The 27,447-nt window shown below is 43.3% G+C and overlaps 1 protein-coding gene across 13 annotated transcripts in view; it reads left to right on the top strand.

Moving 5' to 3' along the window:
* ITPR1 (inositol 1,4,5-trisphosphate receptor type 1) overlaps positions 1 to 27,447 on the top strand; it is a 377,196-nt gene that overhangs the window by 281,282 nt on the left and 68,467 nt on the right. For 12 of the 13 annotated variants that reach the window (XR_014788558.1, XM_084840316.1, XM_084840314.1 and 9 more), the window contains 7 exons: positions 10,414 to 10,594; positions 11,875 to 12,131; positions 18,357 to 18,557; positions 20,451 to 20,561; positions 22,721 to 22,816; positions 24,410 to 24,532; positions 26,860 to 26,964. Coding sequence is in view for 12 of the 13 variants with exons in the window: in XM_084840316.1 (XP_084696442.1) it covers positions 10,414 to 10,594; positions 11,875 to 12,131; positions 18,357 to 18,557; positions 20,451 to 20,561; positions 22,721 to 22,816; positions 24,410 to 24,532; positions 26,860 to 26,964 (1,074 nt within the window). In the remaining variant the exon portion in view is untranslated. The remainder of the gene's footprint in view (positions 1 to 10,413; positions 10,595 to 11,874; positions 12,132 to 18,356; positions 18,558 to 20,450; positions 20,562 to 22,720; positions 22,817 to 24,409; positions 24,533 to 26,859; positions 26,965 to 27,447) is intronic. The other variant, XM_084840317.1, reaches the window with a different exon arrangement.

Here is a 27,447-nt window from a genome sequence, read left to right as displayed (position 1 = left end):
ACCCCTAAAATTCTCCATAATAGTCCATGCATCTGATGAAGTAGACTATAGTACACAAAAGCTTCTTCCAGAATAAATTTGTCTTTAAGATGCCACAGGACTCTTGGTTGTTTTAGAGAGCTTCAGCTATTGGGTGGTACAGAAATGTAATAAATAAATAAAATAGATCAGGCGAGTTGTTTTAGATGAGCGGGCCTTTTCTGCAGTAGCCATCTATCCCTAATAATGCTATCCCTAATATAGCGACGTCTGCCTGGCACCTACTTGATTGACCTTTCAGTGCCAGGCAAAGACCTTTTTATTCTCCCAGGACCTTTAGAAGTATTTTAACTGCTGCTTGCTTTATTTTTAATATGTGTAATGCTGCATTTTGAAATCATCTTCTCTGTTTTTAGCTGCTTATTTATATCTCTTAAATGCTGATTTTTTGTTGCTGCTTTTAAAATAATACTTTTAATGGGTTTTATTGTTGTTTTTATTCTTTTTGTTTTTATGATGTTCTTCACTCTGAGAGCTTCTGCTACAGGGCGACTCATAAATTGAAAAAATGAAATTAAATTAATAGTGCTTCATCTATGATTTTGAAGGCATCTTCTTAAAATAGAGGGCCAATGGCCTGTCAGGAAACATTGCTATTCCAATATGAATCTTTAGAACACATTTGCATGTCATCAAGTTTCTTATGCTACAACTTCATAGTTTAATACTGAAATGAAAAACTGTTCCTGCTTTTTCCAACAACATTGGAATGTGGTGTGTGTGAAACCTATGCCAGACACGTTCCTGAAGCATGATCAGTGTCCATTTGTCGTACCAGATTGCAGGGAACAAGTGCAGGCATCATTTTGCTTCTTGTATGAACATCATACCAACTAGAGCAAAACTTCAAGGTATTGGAATCTTGATTTGGAATATCCTGTGCCACTTGGATTATTGGGTTGTACCCTTCATATGGTGTTTTTGCATGATGCAGGCTCCTCACAAAGTAGAAAGGTGATATGATTGCAGCCACAGCTCCATAACTTGGATGCACTTTGGGTAATGAACTACTTACTTCATAGCCACTTGGATTGTCCATATGTACAGAGGGCTGGATCCAGATTTAGTCATATTTAGAATAAACCCACTGAAATCAATGGGCCTTAAATTACTCACAACTAACTTAAGTCCCATTGATTTCCATGGGTTTACTGTAAGTATGACTAAGTTTTGATCCAACCCTAGTATTTCACTCTTTAACTAATCTCATGACAGTAATTCATTTTCTAAGAACATAAGAAGAGTCATGCTGGATCAGACCAAGGGTCCATCTAGTCCAGCATTCTGCTCACACAGCAGCCAACCAGCTGTCAACCAGGAAACCACAAGCAGGACATGGGTGCGCTAGCACCCTCCCACCCATGTCCCCAGCAACTGGTGTGTATAGGCATACTGTCTTTTGATAACAGAGGCAGCACATAACCATCAGGACTATCTGTCCTGTCTCTTGTCTCTCTGTGTGTGTCAGGAAGGGGTGGGGGAGAGAATGAATATAAATTTTGCTGTCCTCCCCAACAGAGCCCACAAAATGGCCTGTAACTGGCTTGCTATAACATTATTGGCTCTGTTTGTCAAAGACCTTACAGTATATACAGTTGGGGCAGACCACAGGGCTAGGAGGCTGCATGGAAAAGAAAGCTTTCCACCTCGTTGTGCTTGGCAGTTGACTCATTCTTTTCCAAGTAACCATAACTCTAGGTCAGCCTTTCCCAACCTGGTGTCCTCCAGACATGTTGGACTATAAGTCCCAGCATCCCCCAGCCAGCAATGATGGCTGAGAGATGCTGGGAGTTGTAGTCCCACCTCTGGAGGGCACCAGGTTGGGGAAGGCTCCTGTAGGAAGTTAGCCATTGATAAGAAAAGTATATTTCCCTAGTATATCTTTAACCAAAAGAACACTGCTTTTGCTTTTTAACTCATGTGACCAGACAGGCTTTAGCTAAGCTGATTCTTCTTTGGTTGTCTAAATAAAGTGCTAGTACACTGCTTTGCTTACACTACCACTCTAAAATTTAAAAATTCTCCTATCTAATACTATTTGATATAATTTGTTTGTAGTTAGTGTAGTCTGTCTAATTAGAATTAGATTTGGGTACTTTTAAAAAAAGACTTTTCCTTTATTTTTTTTCTTGTTCAAACAATTACCTGCCTTTGCTGGCATTAATGATGGATTACAGATAGTCAGAGCTTAATTTGAGTGAGGGCTCAGCCCTAGAACATATGAAAGTGTTTCTGAACAACATGTGCTGAGTGCCTCCATCAATGGATAACCACTGCTCTTCTCATGTATCTGGGTTCTGGAGATGCTTCTAAATGAGCTGCTGTGGCTTCCAGACAAGCTTAAGCATTTTACTTCTTTTGGAAATAACTTGGTGCCAGCACATGTGCTTTGGGAAGGTAACAGCAGCAGAAGAACCATCTTTTTACTACTTTGATGCCAAGTAATTATATGAATACAAAAATGAGTTTCTGGTCACGCGCCAAAGTCCAGATAGTCCCAGCACTCCTAGGGAAGCCAGGCAAAGGGGTGTGTGTACATGCACAAATAAATTCTTTTTGTCATTCATGTCAAAATCTTTTTTTCCTGAGGTCTCATACAGTATCTGTGTCAGCTGTCCTTGTCTGGCTGCTTGTCCACATAGTAAGGAAAAGTGATGTTAATCACATTTCAAAGTCACTTTGCCACCAGAATTGCTCTGGAGCATGATCAAAGGCCACCATGCTGGGGACAGCCTTGTGCTGTCTACATCTCCAAGAATGTATTGCCACCCCACTCCCGTTTGCTTTTTCAATAAATCTAACTTTGTGTTGTAGGAAAAGCTGTTGCAACATGAGCCACTACAGAATGCAAGCTAACTTCATAATATTCTGCATAAGGTGACCCACTTGCAAGTTCATCCTCCAGTCATACTTTAAACTGTGTTTCTGTTCCTGATTTATGTAACAGCATATTGGTTTCATCAGATAACTGTCAGATCTAGTCGCTGGCTATTTGTTACCTTCTTCCATGCCATCTCTGTTCTATGCTTTACAGAGTTTTAGGAAGACACTATTTTATTTTGTTTCTCCACATTGGAAGGATACAAACACTAATTAAAATGGGGAAAATTATGTATGTCTCACATAATGTAAATATGTATCCTTGTAGATTAAGAGCAGATTACATGGTACCAAATGGGTTTGTGACTGGATAGGTAGACACTGGATAGGTAGCTGTAGCCAATCCCAACTCTCTCACAAGCATGCCTGCATAGTATATGTTTCTGTGTCATTCACATATTACATTTTAAAATGTCCACTTTAAAATTTTAGGTGAACACTAAAATATGTGTGGCACAGCCCACAGCTAGTTAGTACTTTAAGGCTGCAATCTTATACACGCTTACCTGGGAGTAAGTCCCATTGAACTCAATGGAATTCTGAGTAGACATGTATAGGATTGCACTACCAGTATGATTTAAGTTCATTTTTACAGTATTAAGGCAGTAATATGTTTTCCTGGTTAGTAGCCTCTGAAAATGGCCAAATGACCCTCTGTGGTAATCTTCAAATTTCTACAAGAAGGGGGGTTTAGACTAAATATTAGGAAGAGATTTCTGATGGTACATGCTGTTCAACAGTGAAACAGACGACTTCAGAAGGTGGTGGACTCTCCTTCATTAGAAGTTTTTAAGAAGAGACTAGATGTCCAAGAGGTTGGCTATAGAAGTGAATGTCTCGCCTCAGCTCGGGGTTAGACTAGATATCCTCTGAGATCCTGTCCAACTCTCTGATAATTTTTTCTGTACTATAGCATCTTTAGAACTCCTTTTCTGAGGTCATTTTTAAGGAGAGACGCTTCCAGTTTTTGCACTTCCCATGATTATGAAGTGAATGTGTACATTTGATTTTTAAATTACTCTTTTGCACACTTGCCCATACGTCATCAGCATTCATGCCAGGCTAAAAGGTATTCCTAATGTCACTTGTGAAAGAATCCTAAATAATATATGTTACTGTTAAGTTTGTTAAGATTCATTTCTTGATAGATGAATCTTGCTGAGAAGTCATATTTTCTGATCCCAAAGTGCTATCCCCTAATGCCTGCTGTATTGTAATGTGATGGCTGAAAAAATATGTAGTGCTGAGGAAATGACACTCTGTACATGTTCAGAAGCATTCTAGTTTGATTACATGTTCCAGAGCTGAGCTCATATTATGCCAGTATTTTTCCAGCTGCACTGGCTGCCAGTCCATTTCTGAGCCCAATTTCAAAGTGCTGGTATTAACATTCAAAGCCCTAAACAGCTTGGGGCCAGGTTATCTGAAGGATCATCTCCTAAGTCATATGTACATGCCCGGACCCTAAGAACATCTTCAGAGGTCCTTCTCTGGGAGCCCCTGCCAAAGGAAGTGAGGCGGGTGGCTACCAAGAAGAGGGCCTTTTGTGCTGTGGCACCCAGGTTGTGGAATGACCTCCCTACCGAGGTTTGCCTGTTGCCTATGTTGTACTCCTTTTGGTGCCAGGTGAAGACTTTTTTATTTTTCCAGCATTTTAGCGTTCTGGTCTTTTAACTCTGATGCTTTAAATCTATATTTTACATCTCTGCATTGCTGTTAGGTTTTATTCAGGTTGTACTTTAATATTGTAGTTTTAAGTTTTTACATTTTATTTTGTTTCAAGCTGTATTTTGTGGTTTTAATTTTTGTGAACTGCCCAGAGAGCTTCGGCTACTGGGTGGTATAGAAATCTAGCAAATAAATAAACAAATAAAATGAAACCCTAGCTAGAGTTATAATGAAAAGCAATTTGAACTTTGTATGACTTAAGTTAAGGCAACCATCAAGCAAGCAGATTTCAGAGAAATTATTTTTGGCTGAGTTAGTAACCACAGAAGCTTAGGTGAGGTATGGATAATCTTGGAAGAGAATTGTAGGGTTTTTTTTTTTACATATTTCTGATTGAATATCCCACGTAAGCCTGGTTCTTCTTTGTGGTCTCTGTGCATTAAACATATGGCCTCTGTTCCCGCATGGAGCCTCGATTGGGAGCCTTCTGTAGCTGGGATTTTCAGGTGGGAACCCTTCCCCACCATCTAGTGTGCATGTTCCTAGTGGGTTCCCAACTATTCCCTAGTTCTCTTTTGACTGCCATTGTGGCAGCCTCAGAGGGAATCTTCTCCTTTTGTTAGCTTTTTCCTGAGGTTTAACTTTCTTTCTTTCTTTCTTTCTTTCTTTCTTTCTTTTTTTCTTTCTTTCTTTCTTTCAGTTTCTTTCATTTTTGTGGGGGTTTGTTTCGTTTGCAATCACCTGAGGGCATATGACCATTCAGGTTTCATTTTGCAAGTGTGCCCATTGTGGCAGTAAACTCCCTCCAATGGACAGGCATTTGCTCTGTCTCCTTTGTTTAGGAAAAGGTCAAAGTCAACGACTTCATTTTGTCAAGCCTTCACAAAACAGGCAAGGTGTAAGCAGTCCACCAGACTTTGAACCATTCTTTGGAACCAGGCCTAGAGCGCAGTAGAGATGTGGATGGCAGGACATCTATAAAAATGTCCAAGGTATCAAAGACCCCCACCTTTGGCATGTCAGGGACCCTGTCTCAATTAAATGTAGATCCTTCAGTTGATCCGGGATCGAAGCCACCATCAGAAATGAGGCAGAGTCCACTTCCTGCCTCTAAGGCTGCTTGTACCTATCCAACAACATCAGGTGAGTGTTGAACATTGCTACGGCCAAAAAGCTGACTAAAAGGGTGAGAGCCCATAAGTTATGTTCAGAGCCGAAGAAGAAAAACAAAAAATTGTCTTTGGCCCAGTCCACAGCAGTCCCAACTTCAACCCTGTTGGCTTCAGTATCAGTATCAATAGCGACAGTATTAGTGCCTCTGCTGTTACTTAATTTACCAAATGCAGTGCAACCCCAACCAATATCAGAATCAGCACCTGGCATCTAGCTCTGAGAGGACCCTGAAATGATAGCCTCTACATTGGAAGGGGAAATTTAGGAGGCATCTCCAATCCTCATCCCATGATAAGGGGCTGAAATGAAGTGAGGCCAGTCGCCTACAAACTGTGGCCACCATGGTCTGTCTCGACAGGAGTCTTCCAATTCTGCCTCTTCAAGCTACTTCTACTCTGATTGGGAGATACATTCTCTATCCTGTTGGGACCCTCCACATCACTGATATTGTTTTGAAGAGCCTTACTGGAGACATGATAGGCAAGTTGGTTATATACCACCCACAAAGCTTTTCCAGTAGAATATTTACCTGGTTGGTACTGGAGCACCCCTTCGGCTATGGTGTCAAGGCCACCACTGGATCAAGAGGCGATTTTGGTTCCCATGTCAGTACCTACTGTACCACCAATGTGACCGTCAACATCAATCCTTCCCACAGTGCTACCAATACACCTGCCAAGTGCAACACTGTCACCTGTTCCCATGGCACCACCAATGGAGTTGCCTCTACTTCCTGTGGTCCCTCTCACCACACTACCTAGGGGGTTATGCCATACAGCCACTCATAGCATCCATCAGATTCAAATATGTTTGCAGCTTGCTGAGTCATGACCTTCCCATCAGCAGGAGGGAGTTTCTCCACAGCACTGTAGGATTATCTCAACAACCTAGTCTTCAGTGGCTCCATCCATATTGTCATCAGATGTTGCAGTGAGGAATCAAGATCCTCCATCCCCTTCTGAAGTTACAGGGCCCTTCTTGGAGCAACTATTCCATATGGTGCAATCGCTTGGTCTGGAGACCCAACAACCAGTGGTAAAAATAAGAGACCCTGTATTTGATGCAGTGCAATCCAAGACTTGTACACTGGTAGCAATTTTTTTGATTCCTACATTACTGAAAACCATTGAACAGTCCTGGAAGACTCCTTTTTCTGTTCCACCCACTTCAAAATGCCTTGAACAAAAGTACAGGGTTCTTGAGATGGATATAGGGGTTTTGCTCCAGCACCCTACCCCAAATTCCATGATAGTTGAGGTGTTACAAGGAAAATCACAGAAACTTCATTCCTTGCCTGTAGATGAAGAGGGTAGGAGGTTGGATTTAATGGGGTGTCACATTTATTCCTCTGCTGAATTGAAGTTGAGAGTGGCTAACTATCAGGTGACAATGCCCAATATCAGCTTTTCCTTTTGGAGAAGATAGTATCTCTCCTCGACTATCTGTTGTTGTTCAGTCGTTCAGTCGTGTCCGACTCTTCGTGACCCCATGGACCATAGCACGCCAGGCCTTCCTGTCCTGCGCTCTCTCCCGGAGCGTGCTCAAGTTCATATTCATTGCATCCGTGATGCTATCTAGCCATCTCATCCTCTGCCGTCCCCTTCTCCTTTGGCCTTCAGTCTTTCCCAGCATCAGGGTCTTTTCCAGGGAGTTTTCTCTTCGCATTAGGTGGCCAAAATATTGGAGCTTCAGCTTCAGTATCTGTCCTTCCAATGAGCAGTCAGGGTTGATTTCCTTTAGGATGGACTGATTTGACCTCCTTGCAGTCCAGGGGACTCGTAAGAGTCTTCTCCAGCACCACAGTTCGAAAGCATCAATTCTTCGGCGCTCAGCCTTCCTTATAGTCCAGCTCTCACAGCCATACATTACTACTGGGAAAACCATAGCTTTGATTAGACGGACCTTTGTCGGCAAGGTGATGTCTCTGCTTCTTACTATGCTGTCTAGGTTGGCCATAGCTTTCCTCCCAAGGAGCAAGCGTCTTTTAATTTCATGGCTACAGTCACCGTCTGCGGTGATCTTGGAGCCCAAGAAAGTAAAATCTGTCACTGCTTCCATTTCTTCCCCTTCTATATGCCAGGAAGTGATGGGGCCAGATGCCATGATCTTAGTTTTTTTAATGTTGAGTTTCAAACCAGCTTTTGCACTCTCCTCTTTCACCCTCAACAAGAGGCTCTTGAGATCCTCTTCGTTTTCTGCCATTAGGGTGGTATCGTCTGCATATCGGAGGTTGTTGATAATTCTCCCAGCAATCTTAATTCCAACCTCTGATTCATCCAACCCGGCATTTCTCATGATGTACTCTGCATATAAGTTAAATAAGCAGGGTGACAATATGCAGCCTTGTCGTACTCCTTTCCCAATTTTGAACCAATCGGTTGTTCCATGTCTGGTTCTTACTGTTGCTTCTTGAGGCTCGTACAGGTTTCTCAGGAGACAGGTAAGGTGGTCTGGTACTCCCATCACTTTCAGAATTTGCCACAGTTTGTTGTGATCCACACAATCAAAGGCTTTAGCGTAGTCAATGAAGCAGAAATAGACGTTTTTCTGGAATTCTCTTGCTTTCTCCATGATGCAGCGAATGTTGGCGATTTGATCTCTAGTTCCTCTGCCTCTTCTAAACCCAGCTTGTACTTCCGGTAGTTCTCGGTTCACATACTGCTGAAGCCTAGCTTGTAGGATTTTGAGCATCACCTTGCTGGCATGTGAAATGAGCGCAATTGTGCGGTAGTTTGAACACTCTTTGGCGTTGCCCTTCTTTGGAATTGGAATGTAAACTGACCTTTTCCAGTCTTGTGGCCACTGTTGAGTGTTCCAGATTTGTTGGCATATTGAATGCAGCACTTTAACAGCATCATCTTTTAGGATTTTAAATAGCTCGGCTGGAATACTGTCATCTCCGCTAGCTTTGTTGTTATTAATGCTTCCTAAGGCCCACTTGACTTCACTCTCTAGGATGTCCGCCTCGACTATCTACCAGAGGATAAACAGGACTTGGCTGAAGTCTTCCAGGGCAAGGTAATGCATTTCTCTTGTCAGCAGGCACATGGCTGACTGCAATGCTAAAACCATGGTTGACTCAATAGCTTTCCAAGGCAAGCATGGCTAAGTCCCATGGGCCTATCACAAGAAGCTCACTCCAGAATTGAGGGCCTCCCATTTGATGGAGAGGGTTTGTTTAATGCCAAGATCAAGGAGGAAACGGGCTCAGCACGGAAGGCTAAGAATATAGCAAGATGGATGGGTAGTGGTCAATAGTCATCCAGCAGTTATCAGCAGAGAAAATAGTTTTGACCACCATCTTATAAACAAACCCACTCACCTGCAAGACAAGTCTTTCAACAGAGTCTGGCACAAGTTCTGAGTTGCCAATTCCAGTCAATACAATTTTTGGACCACCCATAGGAAACAAGATGGCAATAGCAAACATCATCTTAGACTCCCTATATCTTCCTCCTCATCTCTCTGTCTGTCACTCTGTCTTTGGCACTCGTTCTATCTCCAAGCCTGGAAGCAGATAATTTCAGATTCGTGGGTCCTCTCTGTTATCCAAAAGAGCTACAGAATCAAGTTCAATGATCCCCCTCTGAACAGCCCTCTCAGAATTTGGAGGTATTGCTAATGAAAATGGACACTATACTGAAACTCCTCTCTTCACCCAGCCTATGGATCCCTCAAGAGATCAAGTCCCCCCTTCTCTCATCTGTCTTCAAAACTGCCTCTTTTTACTCACTCTAACTCACTCCAGCACCCCCTCCCATGAGCATTCTCACTGGCCAATCACACGGCCCCAGGCACTCAGCCACTCACACCATTCCATACATTCTCACCCACCACCAGGCAACCTCCAATGAATGGAGAAGCTATAAACCCTTAACACTGTGTTTAAACCAATAAAACCATGGGGCAGTTCCACCACACACACCCTTCTGGTAAAAGGAGCAATAGAGTGGCTTCCAAAGCACCAACTTCATGACAGGTTCTACTTCTGCTATTTCATAGGGATGTACGAAACTCACTTACCTTTGCTCCGTCCCTCCCCGTGGAATCCTCGACGGGCGGGGAGGCAATCCGGTCCTCCCCCCCCGGAATCCTCGATGGCTGGCTCAACTCTGCAGCCAGGCTGCGGAGCAGCCGGCCAGGGCCGGCCGCAGCCGGATTTCCAGCCGCGGACGGCCTGGTGCGGATGCAAATGGCAGCGGCCATATCGGCCGCCATTTGTGTCCAGCCAGACAACCGTGATAGGCTATGTAAGAATTTACGTAGCCTATCACGGCTAACCTCCAAAAAAAAAAAAAATGCAGCGTACGCAAATGGCGTGATATATTTCTAAACGCAAATGGCATGATATATTTCTATATGGATATATATGGAACAGGTCCCATTTCCACAGCCACTATTCCCTCATTTTAACTGACTTACCTCTGAATTGACAGTGGGGGGAGGGGCATTTGGTACTCTTCAGGAGCTGAACTTGGCCCTAGGAACTCCAGTTGCTTATCTCTGTCCTATGACATTACACCAGCTCAGCCAGCAACTGTGGTGCTCACAGACAGGCTACACCATTTTTTAGTCTGTTATACCCTTGATACAGAAATCATTTCTCTACTTTTTTTTTTTACCAATCTGTTCTGAATTTTTGTTTTTCTGTAGCACTCGTTTTTTTGCAGACTAACAGAAGATAAGAAGTCAGAAAAATTCTTCAAAGTATTTTATGATCGCATGAAAGTGGCCCAGCAAGAAATCAAGGCTACAGTCACAGTGAACACCAGTGATCTGGGAAATAAAAAGAAAGATGATGACTCGGACAGGGATGTACCAGCCAGGAAAAGAGGTAATCCCTCAATATTACAGCGACGTCTGGTCACATTAAACTAAGTACTTCATCCTGTGACTATTTTTTTTTAATTCAGTAATTCAGCATGGAAGTTAAGAGTTCAGTCCTAACATGGCGTCATTTCACTTCTTCATCTGCTTGGATATGGCAATTGCTGAAACGGTGACTGGTATTGTTAACATTAGTCTGCCAGCCAGTTTGGGTACCTTGGCATATTGCTTAATCTGTGTATTAAACACTCTGCTTTCTAAGCAGTAGGCCTAGAATTCTGTAGTTTAAAAGCAGACCTATATTCTCACTATGGAATAGAAGTAGATTAAGATCTCAGATGTTTTCTGCCCCACCCCACTTTTGTGCTCTGTTCTCATGTACCAGTGCACATTTTGACGCATCAGTATATACTGCCAATAACATGAAACAGAAGAGGTTGCTTTCCAGTGATACCTTCTCTGTGATTCAGCAATATGAACTGATGCAGCAGAAGCTCATATACAAACTGGAAAAATATAGCATGAACATGGTAAAAGATCAAATCTTTGAGTGCATAACTTTTTGTTCCGTTTTGCATTTAAATACAAATGGGCAGAGTTAATAGTAGTAATCCTGAATACAGTGGATAAAATAAGTATTTTAAGACAACCATTGGGAGTGGGGGAGAGAAAAAGCTATGAGGCATGTTACCTTAACAACTTAACCTTGCATATATATTACTTTAAAAAAAACTACACTAGGATGGCTCCCGTTTTTGTTAGACTTCAAGCAGACCCATTAAAATTAAATCCCTCTGATTTCGGTGGGTCTACTAAAACAGTTCACTCTGTTGTTGGAAGGAGCTTCCATTCATAGAAGGGTAATTGCACTCATGGAAGCATCCTTTCTACAAACAGGATAAAAAGTTAGGATCCAAGCCACTTTGTTTCATATCCTAGTTGTTTTGGGGAAAATGTTTACATCCTGCCAGCAAGGGTATTTTATTATAGTTAAGCATCATCTACTAAAACTCAATGGCAGATACCTATCTAATCTATAAGAGATTAGCCTTATCATTAAAGAAATATATTTTTGTGCCTTGTGAGAAGATATGTGAGATGAGCCAGTCTGGCTTATTAAACTCATACTAATCTGGATACATTTACTACAAAAGCAGAATGCTTGGTGGCCAATGTGTAAAGCTTGCTGGAAATGGTGAATGGGTCTGCGTAGTGATTTGGTCATTTGCTGGTGTATTGTATCACTGTGTATTGTATCACTGTGTATTGTATCATTGTGTATTGTAGCACTGAGGGAGCCTCTGACCCAGATAACAGAGGAAGCAAGAGATCAGTTGGTTGAGGCCTCTTCTGCTACAAGGAAGGCATATAACACTTACAGGAGGGAAGCTGATCCTGACGACCATTATTCAGCTGCAGATGGAGCACAGGCTGCATCAGACAAAAACAAAGATGAATTGGAGATGAGTGCTGTTATCACAATAATGCAGCCCATCCTGCGTTTCTTGCAATTGCTGTGTGAAAACCACAATCGGGACCTGCAGGTATGCTAGCTAATTGCATGTTCAGCTCTCTTAATGTTCTCTGTCATCTTCCCAGCAGAAAAGTAGGCATCTCACTTAAGCTGAGGAGCCATATGTTACTTTTTTCTGAAGGAATGGCGGTGCCAGCTCAAGACATTTTGCTGCCTGAAATTAGAGAGTGCTGACATCACAGTTCACATAGGCCAATGCTGTAAAAAGTCTTGTTGCGCCATTCAGACCCTAATTTCTGCCTTCATCTATCCCCACCCCTTTCAGCCCTGATAGATGATATGTTGGGTCTGTTCCCAAGTGGCAATATTGAAAAGGCCAGCTCATTGAAAAGTGAAATGCTTCTGTGATGGAGTGTGCTGGCCTGAAACGGATGTGACATCAGATCTCTGTTCTGCCTCTTCCTTCCTCAGTGGAAACTTGCTAGAGGGAATGAAGTGCAGAGAGATGCTGATGCATTTTCCTTGTCCCGAAAGGTGGTCTCCGATCATCCTGGTTTGGAGCAGTTTACTTTGGGCCAAAGAAATCTGGCCTGCCTACATTACTACATTCCCTGTAGAGCCCAATCTGGATTCTGATAAGCTCACAGGGCTTAACCAAAGGTGAGCTCTCGTCTTGTTGAAGGTTCCAGGTCTGGCTAATTTACCAAAAACTGACACTCAAGATAACATGGTTTTGTGGCACCAGAATCCTTGAGACTAATTTCCCTTGAAATGTGCAATGCTGTGATGGCCCATGGCAGGTTTTACACTGCCATTATTAGCAAGCAAAGCAGCTCAAAACTCAAATAGATATTGCATGCATGAGCTGGATAATTTAGGACTAAGTCTCTAAGCATGAATGGATTTATATGAAATAGGTGGTCCTTAAGGTATTTTGGGCCCAGAGCATTTAGGTCTTAAAGGTCAAAAACAGCACTTTGAGTTGGTAGCAAATGCAAGATTCATGATTCTCTGTGGCCTACCCTGGTCAATATCCTGGTGGCCATCTTCAACATCAGTGTCAAGACCACCTTTCAGGGTGGGAAGTGGCAGCATGGAAGGTACACCAGCAGACTCTCTGTTCTGTGTGAGGAGCTCAACACCAGGGGGCTGTCCTCACAGGAGATTTGCTGTGATTAGAAGCATTTTGAGGTTGTTGGTGGCAGATGATGTTGTGGCCAATCTGCTGCCACCCTGGAGATTTCTGGTGGAAAAGCCAGTTTTTCTGAGACTACTTTTACTCTGTTTGATTTCTTTAATTTGGATTCTCCATGCTTCTGGTGCTGTATGCCCTTATCCTCTGCACTTACTTTGGCATGATAGCCAATCACCTGCCTAGGCATGTGTCTTTCACCGGGTCATGACCTCACTGAGCCTTTCCATTGCTCTGCGCTCTCATTTCACCAGTAATTAGCTTCCATGATGATGCACTTCTCTGATGTTTGCATTACTTCACTTCTCCATTGTTAAATCACATCTCCGATATTGTGTAAAGTCACTTCTTTGATATTATGTAAAGTAGCTTCTCCAACCTGGCAAGATCTCCAGAGCCTGTCATTGCAAGCAGGGAGAACGTGCCCAGAGAAGGGGAAAGGTGGGGGTAGAAACAAGAACTCCACAACAATTTTCTGGAATAGGACAAAATGGGGGGGGAGCTGCTCTCAGGGGGAGCCTTCAGATGCTGCACTCGAGAACCAGGGATTTTGGCTTCTCATGGCAAAAGAGCGCACATAGGGAAAATGGGGTGGAAGCAGTAATTCCATGGCAGAATGCTGCAATGCAGTGAAATTGGAAGCTCTCAGGGGCAGCCTTCAGATGCTGCACTCGAGAACTGGGGATTTTGGCTTCCTCAAGTAAATCTGCACACATGAGGAAAAATAGTTGCTCTCCATTCATAATAATGTAGTAGCAAGGGGAGCCTCTGGACATGGGCCAGGAAACTAGCCTCTCTCATTGGTTGAGCAGCCCCTGCCAGTTTGATGATGTTCAGTTCTACTCCCCCACCCCACCCGGAAGTAAGTTCCTTTCAAGCATTGTGTGACCCCTGAAAACGAGATTTTAAAGTTACGGTACGCTTGGCTTATCTTGCTTCGTATGTCCCTGATGGACCAAAGCCAATTCCATGAAAATTCGGATAATACTCCAACGCACTTCTCATTCCATTGTCGTGAAGATCTGCCCCAGGTGTGCACATTCAAAATTACGAGATTGACAAGATAACTAATGGAGGAGATTTATTAATGATAGACCACAGTGGCCTCTCCTCTCTTCTCATCATGTTTAAACTGCTAATGAACTGAGAACCCAGAAGGATGATGGATTGTATCCAGTGCTGTTCTTCTGTTCATAAGGCTCTTTGATCCAGATGAAGACTTAAATGAATGGAAGGGAGAGGGAAACCCCCCTCCCACTGCTGCACAGGGTTGTGGAGCAGCATGAGGGTTCAGGGGGCTGCAGGGGGAAGGGGGAATCAGTGAAAATTACATTCTGTCCCACTTCCATGTACAGAAACCTTCGCTCATCAAAGACCCTTAAATGAATGGGCAAAATTGGATACAGCCCATAGATGGGATAAATTAACCCTACCTGCCACATCTCAGTAGTACACACCAGGCTATCTTGTGCATCCAGGATTAAATCTTGGATGGCCACTGTCTTTCCATTTACTGACATAGCATTAAACAGCAGCTATCTGTATTCCAGTGGGCTACAAGCATTGCAGTCAGGGTACCCATGCTGAAAGGTGACCTGGACAATGGAATAGTATGAAGATATCTAATCTCCCTTTCCCTGTGCTGGTTTATTTCTCTCACTCTGCTATATCTTCCCCTACCCAAAATAATAACCATATTAACACCTACTTCCCTGTTTGAGCCCAACTTCAAATGAGACTTACACCTCACCTCAGCCATTCTTTTGTTGTCCCTGCCTGTTCTCCTACCTTCTCCATGAAAAGGGGAGTAACAGATAGTGAAGGGATCCCTTTGACACTGAGGAGACATTGGAGAGGTCACTATAAAGTGGACTTATGGTAGCTGGTGGATTGGAAGGGAGACTGGTGGTAAAAAGGTAATTGGGTACTCTTGAGTGTTTATATGGAATGCTGTTCAGCTGGAAGAACTCAATTAATATTTGAGGCAAGCGGGAGCGGGGGGTAGTGGTGGTGGTGGTTCAGACATTCCTAATAATAGGATACTCTCCTTCCCCAAGAAATGTGTTTAAAACAAAACTAAACTAAAAACAAGTACACCAATTCATACCTGATATACCAAAACTGATCACTTTTCCCTCTCACAGAGTTCAAATTTAAAACCCGCTGAACATATAATAATACCATTCTCACATACCAGACCAAATTTGGATCATTACAACCATATTATATTTGGTGTTTCTAGGCTACCTCCGAATACCACCCTGCCCTCCCATGAAGTCTGTATGGAAGATGAATTAGTTGGTCAAACTAAGGGAAAGATACACAAAAAATAAAAATAAAGAAGGGTGTCTGTTGCCCCTCCCACAAAGCAGACTAAAGAGAGAGCGCTCTTTGGTGCCACTGCTTTGAGCAAGACCCTCCACCTGGGGCATGCAGTGGGGAATTCTCTTCCAGAAACTGGCTGTTAGATTCCCAACCCAGTGGTATATCTCATCTAGCTGAGGATGTCAGCAGTAGCTCCCTTTTCCCCAGTACCAGTGGAAGTGGCAGCACTGAGAGAAGCTGGGAACCTTGATTTCAAAAAGTTCCTCCTCGGTTCTCCTTCTGTTGTCAAAATTGCCATGCTGCTTCAGTTCCTCCCCCATATCTTTTATATGGAAGAGCAGTCAATAATGTGAGACCCCACTTTTATTCTAAAGTATTAGGGACTATATACAGGTTTACCACCTCAGCTGCCATTTGTGAAAAATAGGCCTTAGTGCTCTAGAACTGTTGTGATGATATGTTGTGGTAATCTGGTGTTGCCATTTAGGTTTTCCCAGACTTCCTGCAGCTGTCAGCTTTACCACAATTATTGTACTACGCTGTGTTGTTTTCCCTCGCGGCGGCATGGACTCCATACTGTGGTGCCTCCATCTTCCCTGGGGTGTTTGGTTCAAATGCAATTTATAATTGTGCCAGTAAAAAAAAGGGAGAAGCTGTGAAGGTGGTCTTGTTACACTGATGCTTTCTAGGAAAAACTAGCAGAGTTGTCACTGCTAGAACTACCACTGAGACCATTCTGACAGTATGGAATTACCTTCAGAAATTGTTTTTTCTGTCACCTACACTCATATAGATAGATTTGTCTTTATTTCTTGGGATGCATAAAAATTAAAGCACAGTCAACCAACCCATGCTGTTAAATGTGAAATTTCAGCTTGCAAGCAGTTGCTATCTCCTATGTGTTCAGTCAGTGCCTCCTGAAGTCAAGAGTGTGATTGAACTGAAATTTAACTCTAGCCAAAGATTGCTATTTCATAATAAAATCTAAATATTCCATAAAAGAGTGCAGCAACATGGAACAAAAGAGTACCATATTGTCCTTGCAGAAGAAAATCCAGGTAGAAGTGCCACAGCTGAGAAGGCCCAACATGCTTATCATAGTTGTGTATGGATATGCTGCAGCTCCTTAATGAGGGATAAGCAGTGGTGATTCTAGGTTTTGAGAGCCCTATGGGAAAAATTCCTTTGGTGGGCTCCCGCTCAGAGCAGGTCCACCTTCTCCTTGCCACTCACAACTGTCCCTTTGCTTGCCTTCTTCCTCTGGGCCTAGTTTGTGTCACCGCCAGGTGAAGAGGGCAAGGCAAGTGGAGGCTGCTTCTCCTTGTTCTTGTTGCTACTTGCACACTCAAGAGACAGTAGGGGCCGATGTACACTTATGGGTTTTTTCGCTTCCAATGAGGTTTCACCGTCCGTCTTTCACACTATGCAGTACCTGCCTCGAATTGGAACTGGAATTTCCTGCTTCCGTGCTCCCACTTTCAATACCCTGATATCCCAATATTTCCCCTTAATGTGCTCTGATTTTCCGCCTTCGCTACCGTATCTGGTTGTAGTCCCCTCCCCTGCCTGTCCACATATGGCAGTGTTTGTATTTCCCTCCTGTCCAATCACAGCTCTCAACGGCCCCATGTCGTCTTCCAGCTACTGCTTAGCTTCCTCAGCACTCAGAGTTTCCTCAGCAGCAAGCAAAGGGCTGGATGTGCGTGCGCTTGTCTGATCTCGGAAGCTAAGCGGGGTCGGCCCCGGTCAGTAGTTGAATGGGCGACTGCCTGGGAATCAGGCTTCCTGCATTGAGATGGGGGTTGTTCTATCCCTTCAAATGAGACTAAGTTTTACCCACCCATCCCCCGCTTTGGATTTTTTTTTTTAATTAAGGCGTTATCGTCGAAGAATCGTGGCTTCTCCGCGATTTTTTTTTTCTAATTCAGGCATGATCTTCAAAGATTTGAAGATTTGAAGCTTCAAATCTTCGAATCTTTGAAGATCATGCCTGAATTTTAAAAAAAAAAAATTGCGGCAAATTTCAGTAGCTGGAAGATGACATGGGGCCGTCGAGAGCTGTGAGCATGGTGGACGTGGAATCAGCAGAAACAGGAAGAGTTTCTGATCCTCCAGTGACAGCCTCTGTCTTTAAGAGCAGGAAAACAGCACAGTGCTTGAGTGTGAACTGAGCTCGCACATTCGATGAAGCACTGCAACGGGGAAAATGGGTGAGTGTGGATAATCACGTTTTAATGCGAGAGCGTTTAACCCGACAGGACACCGAATTCATTGTGAAGGCGGGCGCAATGTAGATCAGCCCTAGGTGAATATGCAGCAAGGACAAGCCTCCTGGAACTGGCAGTGGACCTTGCAGGTGCCCTACAACACCAACCCCAAGCACTGACCCTGGAGCAAAGATGTTTTAGCAAACATTGGGGAAGATACTACAGAGATACCTGGTCCACCCCCTTGGGATGAAAGACACCAGTGCTCACAGTAGAAAAGCTTTCCTGCTATTCACATGTTCAGACATTGTGGGAAATGGCACTCTATGTGAGGGGGGACCCTGATCGGGCAGGATGTGTGGAGAGCCCTTTCCCACACTGTATGAATGTGTGGACAGTGAGGAAACATTTCCACTGTGAGCGTCAGCATGGGACTATTTTTTTTTTTTAATGATATCTGTAAGTAGACTGCCTGGTGTTAAAAGCATCTTTTCATGTATACTGAGCAGAGTTAATGTTAAAAAATAAAACTGAACTTTCTTTCCTCCATTTTTCTCATACCCATCTGTAGAACTTCCTGCGTTGCCAGAACAACAAGACAAATTACAACTTAGTGTGTGAGACGTTGCAATTTCTGGATTGCATTTGTGGAAGTACAACTGGAGGACTTGGACTTCTTGGGCTGTACATTAATGAGAAGAATGTAGCACTGATCAACCAGACACTGGAAAGTTTGACAGAATACTGCCAAGGACCATGCCACGAAAACCAGGTAATGAAATTGCTACAAGTGGAAAACATGACACACTTGCAAAATCAGAGATCCAATGGGAAGCTTGGAACTGTGAGAATTTTTCATGCCTGCCCTGGACATTTATGCTTCCAGCTCATAGGATCATAGAGAAAAATCTGTATGTGGATTTGTGGTGTTGCAGGCATCAAGGCCAGTCTTCACTGAGGCACATGGCAATGGCCTGGTTCATATGTTACAACAAGCCACAATTTTAAAAAATGGTGTGTTATCGTGAATAAGCCTGATCACTCTCACTGCAAATGGGAGTGCCTAAACAACCCACAGATTTTCTCCTTGCGGTTTCGTTAGCATTATGTGAGAATCAGAAACCCTGGTGTCAGGAGCACCCTAGCTGCCTCTTGCAGTCCCCTCCAATAGCCAACTCAGGACACAGACGACGAGGATTCTTTCCAAGGCTTTATTCCTTTATTACTTTATGACTCTTTCAGATACTAATTACTAGCGACTAAGCAAGGAACAGCACTGGGGAAAGATAGCAGAGTAGCCTAAGCTCCAGGTAAGGCAGTTGGTCCCCGTTTGAAAGGGAACCACGGGAAGACTCTGAACTTATGGGCTATGGAGAGATCCTCCCTCTTTCCCTTGGGTCCTCGGGACGCGACCGTTGTTTGAGCGCCAAACGAGCGGTACGCCTCCTTTCAGCGCCCTCTATCTGTCGTCGCTCCCTGCGTCTGCGCCGAGCGTCCAGCAAGCCCCCCTTCAGCGCTCTCTCACTGCCAGGGTCACTATCCTAGGAATGCCGGCAGGAGGAATCTCTGCCAGCTGTGATGAGCGAGCTCCTCTCCCACGGATTGCTGTTCCCCCTCAGAATCGGAACTGCTCTGGGGCTCTATGGGCTCAGTTTCCACCCTGACACCTGGCTTGTCTCCCCCCCCCCCCCGGTTTGTTATTGGGTTGTTTCTTTGGCTTGTCGTGGGAGAGACAATCCAGAGTCCCTGGTTTGCACATAACGCTATCCAAACTACAGATAGAAGGTCCATGGGTTGTTCAGCTGCTCCTGCTTGCAGCAAGAGCAATTTCACACATTTCCAAGTGATATAATAAGAATTGACAGCAACACCTCAAAACATCAGAAATGGTAGCCCCCTCCCACTGACCGAACATGCTGATCAATGCAGTATCCTCTAGTCACTGCAGGGGAATATGGAATAGCTGTTCTCTGAAAAAAACTTGTTATAAATAGACAATAATTGTATTAGTAAGGGCACAGTCCTATCAGGATGGCTGTAATCTTCTGAACTCAGAAGCTTACGGCCATTCAATACAGAAAGGGAAGAGCGGTGGAGGCTTCGCCTCAGCACTCCTCCAACTCTGCATTTCAGCTTTTTCACCCATCTAGCTGGGGCTCTGCAGAATGGGAGGGAAGGAGGCTGGGGAGGCCGAAGGATATATTGTAAGCTGGCCTCTCCCTTCCCCACCCACTGGCATGCCCCCTTTCCCTCCTCTCCGAGGTCACCTTTGCAGCCTCAGAGAGGCTGCCAGCATGGGGGAGGGGGCGGGGAGCTCACATTCCTGGCTTTGAGGTCAGAGCAGTATCTCCATCCTCAGATCCAGGAATCCAAACTATCCTATGTCCCCCACACCCCCAGATCCTATTTCAGGGCCATAGGATTGCTCCCCTGCCCCTGTTAAAGAAATAGAAGCAATGTCATTTACCTTGTCACGTTTTGACCTTGAGAAGTAAGATCATGTTTTCTTTGAGTTAGCCATTTTTCTCTGGGTATGGCCATTGAGTTAGCCATTAAATATAAATAAATAAATAAATAAATAAATAAATAAATAAATAAATAAATAAATGCTTCTTTGTATATTACCTTTAACTATATATTTCATATCTCTGCCCCCCCCCCCCAGAACTGCATTGCTACTCATGAGTCCAATGGTATTGATATAATTACAGCGTTAATTCTCAATGACATCAACCCGCTGGGAAAGAAACGGATGGATCTTGTATTAGAACTAAAGGCAAGTAAATACTTTAGCTATGAAAATGGACAATATTACAACAGCAAAGCAGAATGGAGAGAATGATGGCTTGTAAGACAATAATTCCAGCAGGGTCACTTAGCACCCAGGGCAAGTGGCTATTGTACAGGATGTTTTTAAAAGTACTTTTTAATAAAGAATTTATAACATTTTATTTTAAAAGGCTCACCTCTTCTTAATTTGTGAGACCTCACATGATATAAATGCCAAAACTGCATTTTAAAAGTTATTTAAGTATGAATATTTAATTATGGATATGCAATTTTCAGGATTGTGCCAGCATGTTAAGGAGACCAGGATGTGTCATGACAGCAGTATATATCACCAGTACTGCACTACCATCAGTTGAAGCATAGTGGTCTTGCACACAAGTGGAGAGAATACAGATACTGAGGAAGCAGAATGAGGGACTGTTCACCTATGGATCAGGGAGCCAGCTACAACAGAACAAGCCTACAAACCAGACCGCATGCAGCCACATTTTATAATGGGATAAAAGGTGTAGCTACATTGGCACAAGCCATTCCATGCCAATCCTGATCCATAAATTAAGATTAAGGTTGATCAAGGTGCAACCTTGAGCATATGGGAGATAAGTTGCAATGAAATGACTGGGGCTGACTTCTATATAGGCATATGAATGTCTGTGGATAGTTACTGAACATAATTGTTTAAATTCTGATATAAGATGCCTAACTTGGTGTCTGTTTCAGCTTCTGCTGAAACAAATACTATTTACCTTTCAATAGCTGCTTTTGAAAACTTGTCTCAAAAGTGAGCAAATTTGCATTCATTATGTAATTAATGTACTTAACTACCTTGTTGAAATGCAAGTTTTAAATCTTTATTAAAGTACATACAAGTGGGACCTCCAACACAATGTTTTGGTGTATCCACACCCAGAGCCTACATCAAGGGTAGGCATGGTTGGGCATGTGCCAAGGGCCCACACCCCAGCAAGGGCCCACCGGCAAAAGCCCCCTGGAGTTGTTTCTCCTCTTCATCATTGCAGCCTGCTTGTTCACCTGCCTATGCTCTGGAGTAGACAAGAGTGGTGATGAGAAGGATAAGTGGTAAATGCCGCTGCCTGCTTGCTCTCACTGATTCTTTGCCTGTCAAGGAAGCAAGTAGTAGCAATGATGAGAAAAAGGATAAGAAGTAAAACCATCTAGTGACAATGGCTGTGAGAAGGTAGACTCACTGAGGCCCCATTGAGGGCTTTTTGTCCAAGTGCCCTGAAAAACTAGGAGTCAGCACTGTCCACCCTCCCTAAGAGGACTGTTCCTGTTTAGAGCTTAAGACTCCCTGGAATAGGAACCCTATAGTGTTGTTCATGCCTCAAGGGGAGGAGGAGGAGTTTCTTGAGTGGGGAAAGAAAAAAGACCATTCCCACCCACCCCCGGAGGCCTTACCCTACTATTCCAAAGTAGGGGTAGTTTCCAACTGGAGCCTGAGCATTTTATAACTATGTAGCAGCAGGGGCAGGGAGACATGCAGTTCTTAGCAATGAATCATCCCTGTATAGTGCAGGAGAGGAGGTGTCTTTTTTAGCCTCATTGAATACATTACCCTAACCCTAATCCCCATCATCTAGGGTATTTGCTGTAAGCCTGCCTTTCCCATTACGGAACCTTCCAGATGTGTTGGCCTGCAACTCCCATCATTTTGCTGGGAATATTGGGGTTTTACATTCCTTTTTCTTTTAAGTTTTTGCATGCTTAGGAAGTCCCGCAGATATGTAGAAGCCACTACCTTATTTCTGGATGACCCCATTCCAGTTTCAAACTGACAGCCACTCAACCTCCTCAGTTCGTTATTAAGAGTGCTGATACTCTTATATTTTGTGCGTTGTATTTTGTGTCTGATACTTTGTGTGTTGTCTGAAACCTGCTTTCATTGTATGTTGTTGTTTCTAAGACCTAAGTGACCTCATTGGTTCTTAATGGTAGATTTAGGCTTTATTGCATTGTCTTGTAAGTTGTGTCATTTTCATGTATTCATCTTCTTTGTCATCCATCAGGGTTTAGCAAAATATGCAGTTGGAAATAGTCACTTAGATTTATGCTTTTCTTTTGAGCTCTTCCTGTTTTAGTAATGCATGGAACTGTTACCAACTATCTTTCCTTTACTTCCACCAGAACAATGCTTCTAAGTTACTCTTGGCAATAATGGAAAGCAGGCATGACAGTGAGAATGCAGAAAGGATCCTTTATAACATGAGACCAAAAGAACTGGTAAGTTTCCAAGAATATGCTCCAAAGTTTCTGCGGGTAGAAATTAATTTGGCAGCATGGAATTATCTTGTTGCCAGTTGCGTGACTAAGATCATATTGTTGGGGATCTTGTAAACCTAGCCCTTTTGTTAACTGAGCCCTACTGTGCTCAGCAGTAAATTGGAAGAGTTTTTCATAATTTAGTCGAAAGTTCTATGTAAATAATGGCTTTTAAGTCTGCTTAACCTCCAAGCACAAGAAGTGCTGCTTTCTATTGCAACCACTGCCTTGTGTTAACCAGGTTAGTCTGTAGAAGCAAAAACAGTAGAATTCTGTGGCATCCTTGGACAGTGAAGGTGTTGGGAGATGATACAAACGTACAGGTCAAGGATGGGAGGGAAAATCTGTTTTACATGGTGGGATGAAACAGTAAAGGGATACATACTGAAAGCACTGTAGCTTGGATCCAGACCTTCGTTCTGCCAATGGAAGAGGAAGCAACATTTGACACTTTCCCCTTCCCCTGCAGCCACTTCTGGTTGGGAGGGTTGGGGGACCTTCCGGAACAGTGTGGGAGGTGGCACTTAAGGAAGGAGGGATCTACAGTAGTCATCTCCTCCTCTTACATCAGCAAGATACCTTTGCTGAATCAAAGCCTTTGGTAGATGGAAGGAGCCCTTCTGTTCGCAGAAGCAAAAACTTGGATCCAACCCTATATGTTAAGTTTCAGGGCCTATGAGAAATTGGAATGGTTGGGGAGCCCATAACCAAAACAATGGGCAGCCCTTCCCCAGGAATTTGTCAGAGGAGGAATCTCCCCTTCCCTCTGAAGCAACTAGGTGATAAAATCCCTGTAGCATCTGAGATCAGTCTGGCAGGTGGAAAGCTATGATGGTTGAGCTGTCCACTGTGTCTGTTTCTTTGAAAATCAGGAAGCAAAGGAAGAGAAAACATCTGCAGTTCCATGACTATCCTGTCTGGATCCTCAAATTTATTTTGATAGACTGCTAATCAGCTTCATAGTGTGTTGATGAGAGGTGACATTGTATGGATTTGACTAGTGGTCACGAAGAGTCGGACACGACTGAACAACAACAAAAGTGGTTTAAATGTAACAAAAGCCATTTAACAGCTTCAAAGAGTTTTTTTCTGGCCAGCATTAACAGATGACAAAACACAAGCCTGGAATACCAAAGTACAGGCTGAAAGACTGTAAACTCACCACATAGTGCCTTAGTTGTGGCAGTTGTCTGAGACAAGAGTATGATGCAATGTATTATCCAGCAACAGCAGAGTGAGCTGGGGATAAAGTTTCAGTCTTTTTTTTGGCTTTCATTCCACTGAGTCAAATGATTTCTGCTATAGACTAAATCTGACAGCAAATGCCTACTGCATACACACACCCACACACACCCCTTAAGCCAGAGACCCCTACTTCAAAGGGGAAGAGGGAATCAATGTAAAATTCCGTTAGAGGAGTTTTCTTCCAGAAAGTCTGAGGTAGAATGAGAATATCAGTCAGTCTGTAGGCCTGAATGTTGTTTTGACTTCTTCTGTCTCAGTCTTGGGTTTGTTTGTTTTTCAGTTGTGAACTGGGTTTATCTTTCTCCTCAGGTGGAAGTGATTAAGAAAGCTTATCTGCAAGGTGAGGTTGAGTTTGAGGATGGAGAGAATGGTGAAGACCTTGCTGCATCTCCTAGAAATGTGGGGCATAATATTTACATATTAGCCCATCAGGTACGATTGCATTTATACAAGAGGAATGTTAGGCCAAAGTCTACAAGCCATTTATTCCATAGTAGTAAGGCTTATACCCACAGGAATGTCATTTCAGTTGCAACCACTTGGAGCATCTTGTTGGGGCTTAGATGCTCTAACAATGCAATCTATGCTGGCTGGGGCATGCTGGGAGTTTTAGGACTTTTTCTGTCTAAACATGCATAGGATTGCACCATAATTCAGTGAATCCGATCTCTGTTGGCACAGGGCAGCTGTATTGTTTCTGTACACTGATCATGCCAGCCCACACAGATAACGAGGGCAGTCATGGGGCAGCAGCAATGCTGCATTCTACTGGTAGGAATGTTGCATAAAGCTCGACACAGCTTAGTACTTCCTCTCTGTCCCCAGGTACTGCTTGTCCTGAATTTCTGTCCTATACATATAGCATAGAAAGCTCAGATTCAGAACTGCTTAAGGCTACTTCATGAAAAACAGCTTGTTAGCTGTCATCTTCAGTCATCATGTCCAGTCAGCACCTGCCCATGCTATTGGCTGATCACTGAAATGGACACGGAATGCTGGAAGTGTGCAGGGAAAAGGCATGAATATTTTCAGTGAAATGCAAGCCACCGTCACCAATTCTGCTATGCATAGTTGCACCAAACCTTCAGTTGCCCCCATTATCTGCGCTGTTGGTTCAGATTGGTATATCAGACTCTCAAATGCTTTGTTATGGCAATTTTTTCTACTATGTGCTGCTGCGTACAAATCACTTGTTGTCAAGCATTCTGACAGCTTTCAGTTCACCTGTTCTTGAGGAAATCAGTTGTGGATTGTCCATTCTTAAGTTTGTATCAAGCTGATATACTTCACATAACAAAATTCATTGCAATCCAAATAAAAGAAAATTGTGTTGTTTCCATTTCATAGATAGGGATTGATGGTCATACAGTTTTTCATAAAATTATAGAAAGAAGGTGATGGTGGTGTTTGATGGCTAGTGGACTTTTTGATAGGTTGTCCTTTGGGCGGGGGGTGGGGTTGTGGTGTGTAGGTATCCCTCCACAACACTTTTGACTTGTTTTGTAACCTCTCAGTATTATGCCTGTATTCACTAATAGGACCTTTGCCATAAGCCACGTGTATTCCTTGTGAGACAGTATTCATGTATGGAAAGTGCATTTATCCCCACAGTACTGGTCATAAGTGGATCCTGGCACCCAAATACTATATGTACCCAGGGTTCATGTTTTCAAAGGTCATGGTTTCAATCATCATGGTATAAAGAAAGAAAGAAATAACTCTAGTGAATGCCTGTTTTTGTGCTAAACCAGGAAACTAACTCCTGGGCCCCATCTATACAGGGGATTTACTCTGGTAATACTGAGTAAACTCGCAGACAGTTGTAGCACATGACATATGCCCCTCTCTGCAGCAAGCATGGGTTTTCATGCCATAAACCCTGCTTTTTTGCAAACTCATTTTGTGACAGATTTTCCCGTTGTGGCAGCTTCAGTGCGGTTTGGACGTCCGTGTGATCTCAACTGGCTTTGGTGCAGGCTGAGGGGAGCAATGCTGGTTGGCAGAATGGAAAGTTGTGTCATGAAAGGGTGGACACAAGTAAAGGAATTGGCTAAATATGTCTACTCGGAAGTAACTCATTGGCTTCAATTGCACTTTACCGAGTATGGGAGCGGAGAGAGGGGTGGGGATAATTCCTTTGCTTGTTGTTTTAAACCTTCACTTATCTGGACCAGTGTAGGTGCACATAAGTTTAATGAGTTTTAAAGCTGATCAACCCCAAATTACCATTACTCCCGCCAAGAAAGGGTGGACACAAGGAGAGGAGTGGGCTAAACATGTCTACTCAGAAGTAACTCATTGCCTTCAGTTGCACGTCACTGAGCACGGGAGCAGAGTAGGGCAGGGAGCAAGCCTCCGCTCATTTACTGCACTGTACCTACGCAGTTGATGTTGTTCCATTCTACTTGTGGGACTCCACCCACCCAACCCCAAACTAATGTGGTTTCAGGTGCTGTTTGCCCCATGAAAGCAGGTTTTTTAAAATATATATACTGCTTTGCTGGCTACATGTGCCACAGTGGGAGCAAATTCAAATGCCTGAAAATCCAGCTTTAAATGGAATCGCATCATAAAGTGTCTCCATGTAGATGGGGCCCTGTTCTTGCTACTCCATTCTACGTCTGACCCCATCCAGGTCTGTACATGGTTTGATGTGAAATAAAACAAGCATACTTTTCTTTAGTTCTCTCAGTTGTTTCAAAAATATTAGGAGCCCAACAGTAGTTTCCCTCCACTCCATAACTATCCATTTATTTTAGCTCGCTCGTCATAACAAGGAATTGCAGAACATGTTGAAGCCTGGAGGCCAAATAGATGGCGATGAAGCTTTGGAATTCTATGCCAAGCACACAGCTCAAATTGAGGTAAAGACTACAGTGAAATTTGGTTAACCTTAGCTGTGACAGTTTAAGGAAAGGTAAACCAATTCAGTGTAGTTCTTCCTGGGGTCTTAGGTATTCTAGTAAAAATAATGATTCAATTCTGTTGTGTTGGCTATCCAGTTTTAAAAACATTCCCCTGAAAACATTTAATGTGTATGCCCTCCTCCCAAACATGAAAATAGCTTGCACCTTGCTGCCCACACATCCAGCGCTTACATATTCCCGAATCAAATGTCGTAGGAATAAACATGTTAGAATTGTATTATTTTCTGTTAAGGCACATAAATGTCTTCTGGATTCTTGCTGAACTCATGATTTACAATTTAATCCAAGAGGAAGCAACCCAGTATTTTCAGCTTTTTAAAGTTATTCCTACAACAGGTTATCAAATTCCAGAAGATTTGTTTTCCCCATTAACATGCTTTAAAAAAAAATTGGCTACTACTTTGAAAATGTGGTGTTTTT

This window comes from Heloderma suspectum, chromosome 2 (assembly GCF_057233095.1).
Source record: "Heloderma suspectum isolate Gila_16-S chromosome 2, 16-S_ref, whole genome shotgun sequence".
NCBI classification, from domain to species: Eukaryota; Metazoa; Chordata; class Lepidosauria; order Squamata; family Helodermatidae; genus Heloderma; species Heloderma suspectum.
This window is presented reverse-complemented; position numbering and strand designations above follow the sequence as displayed.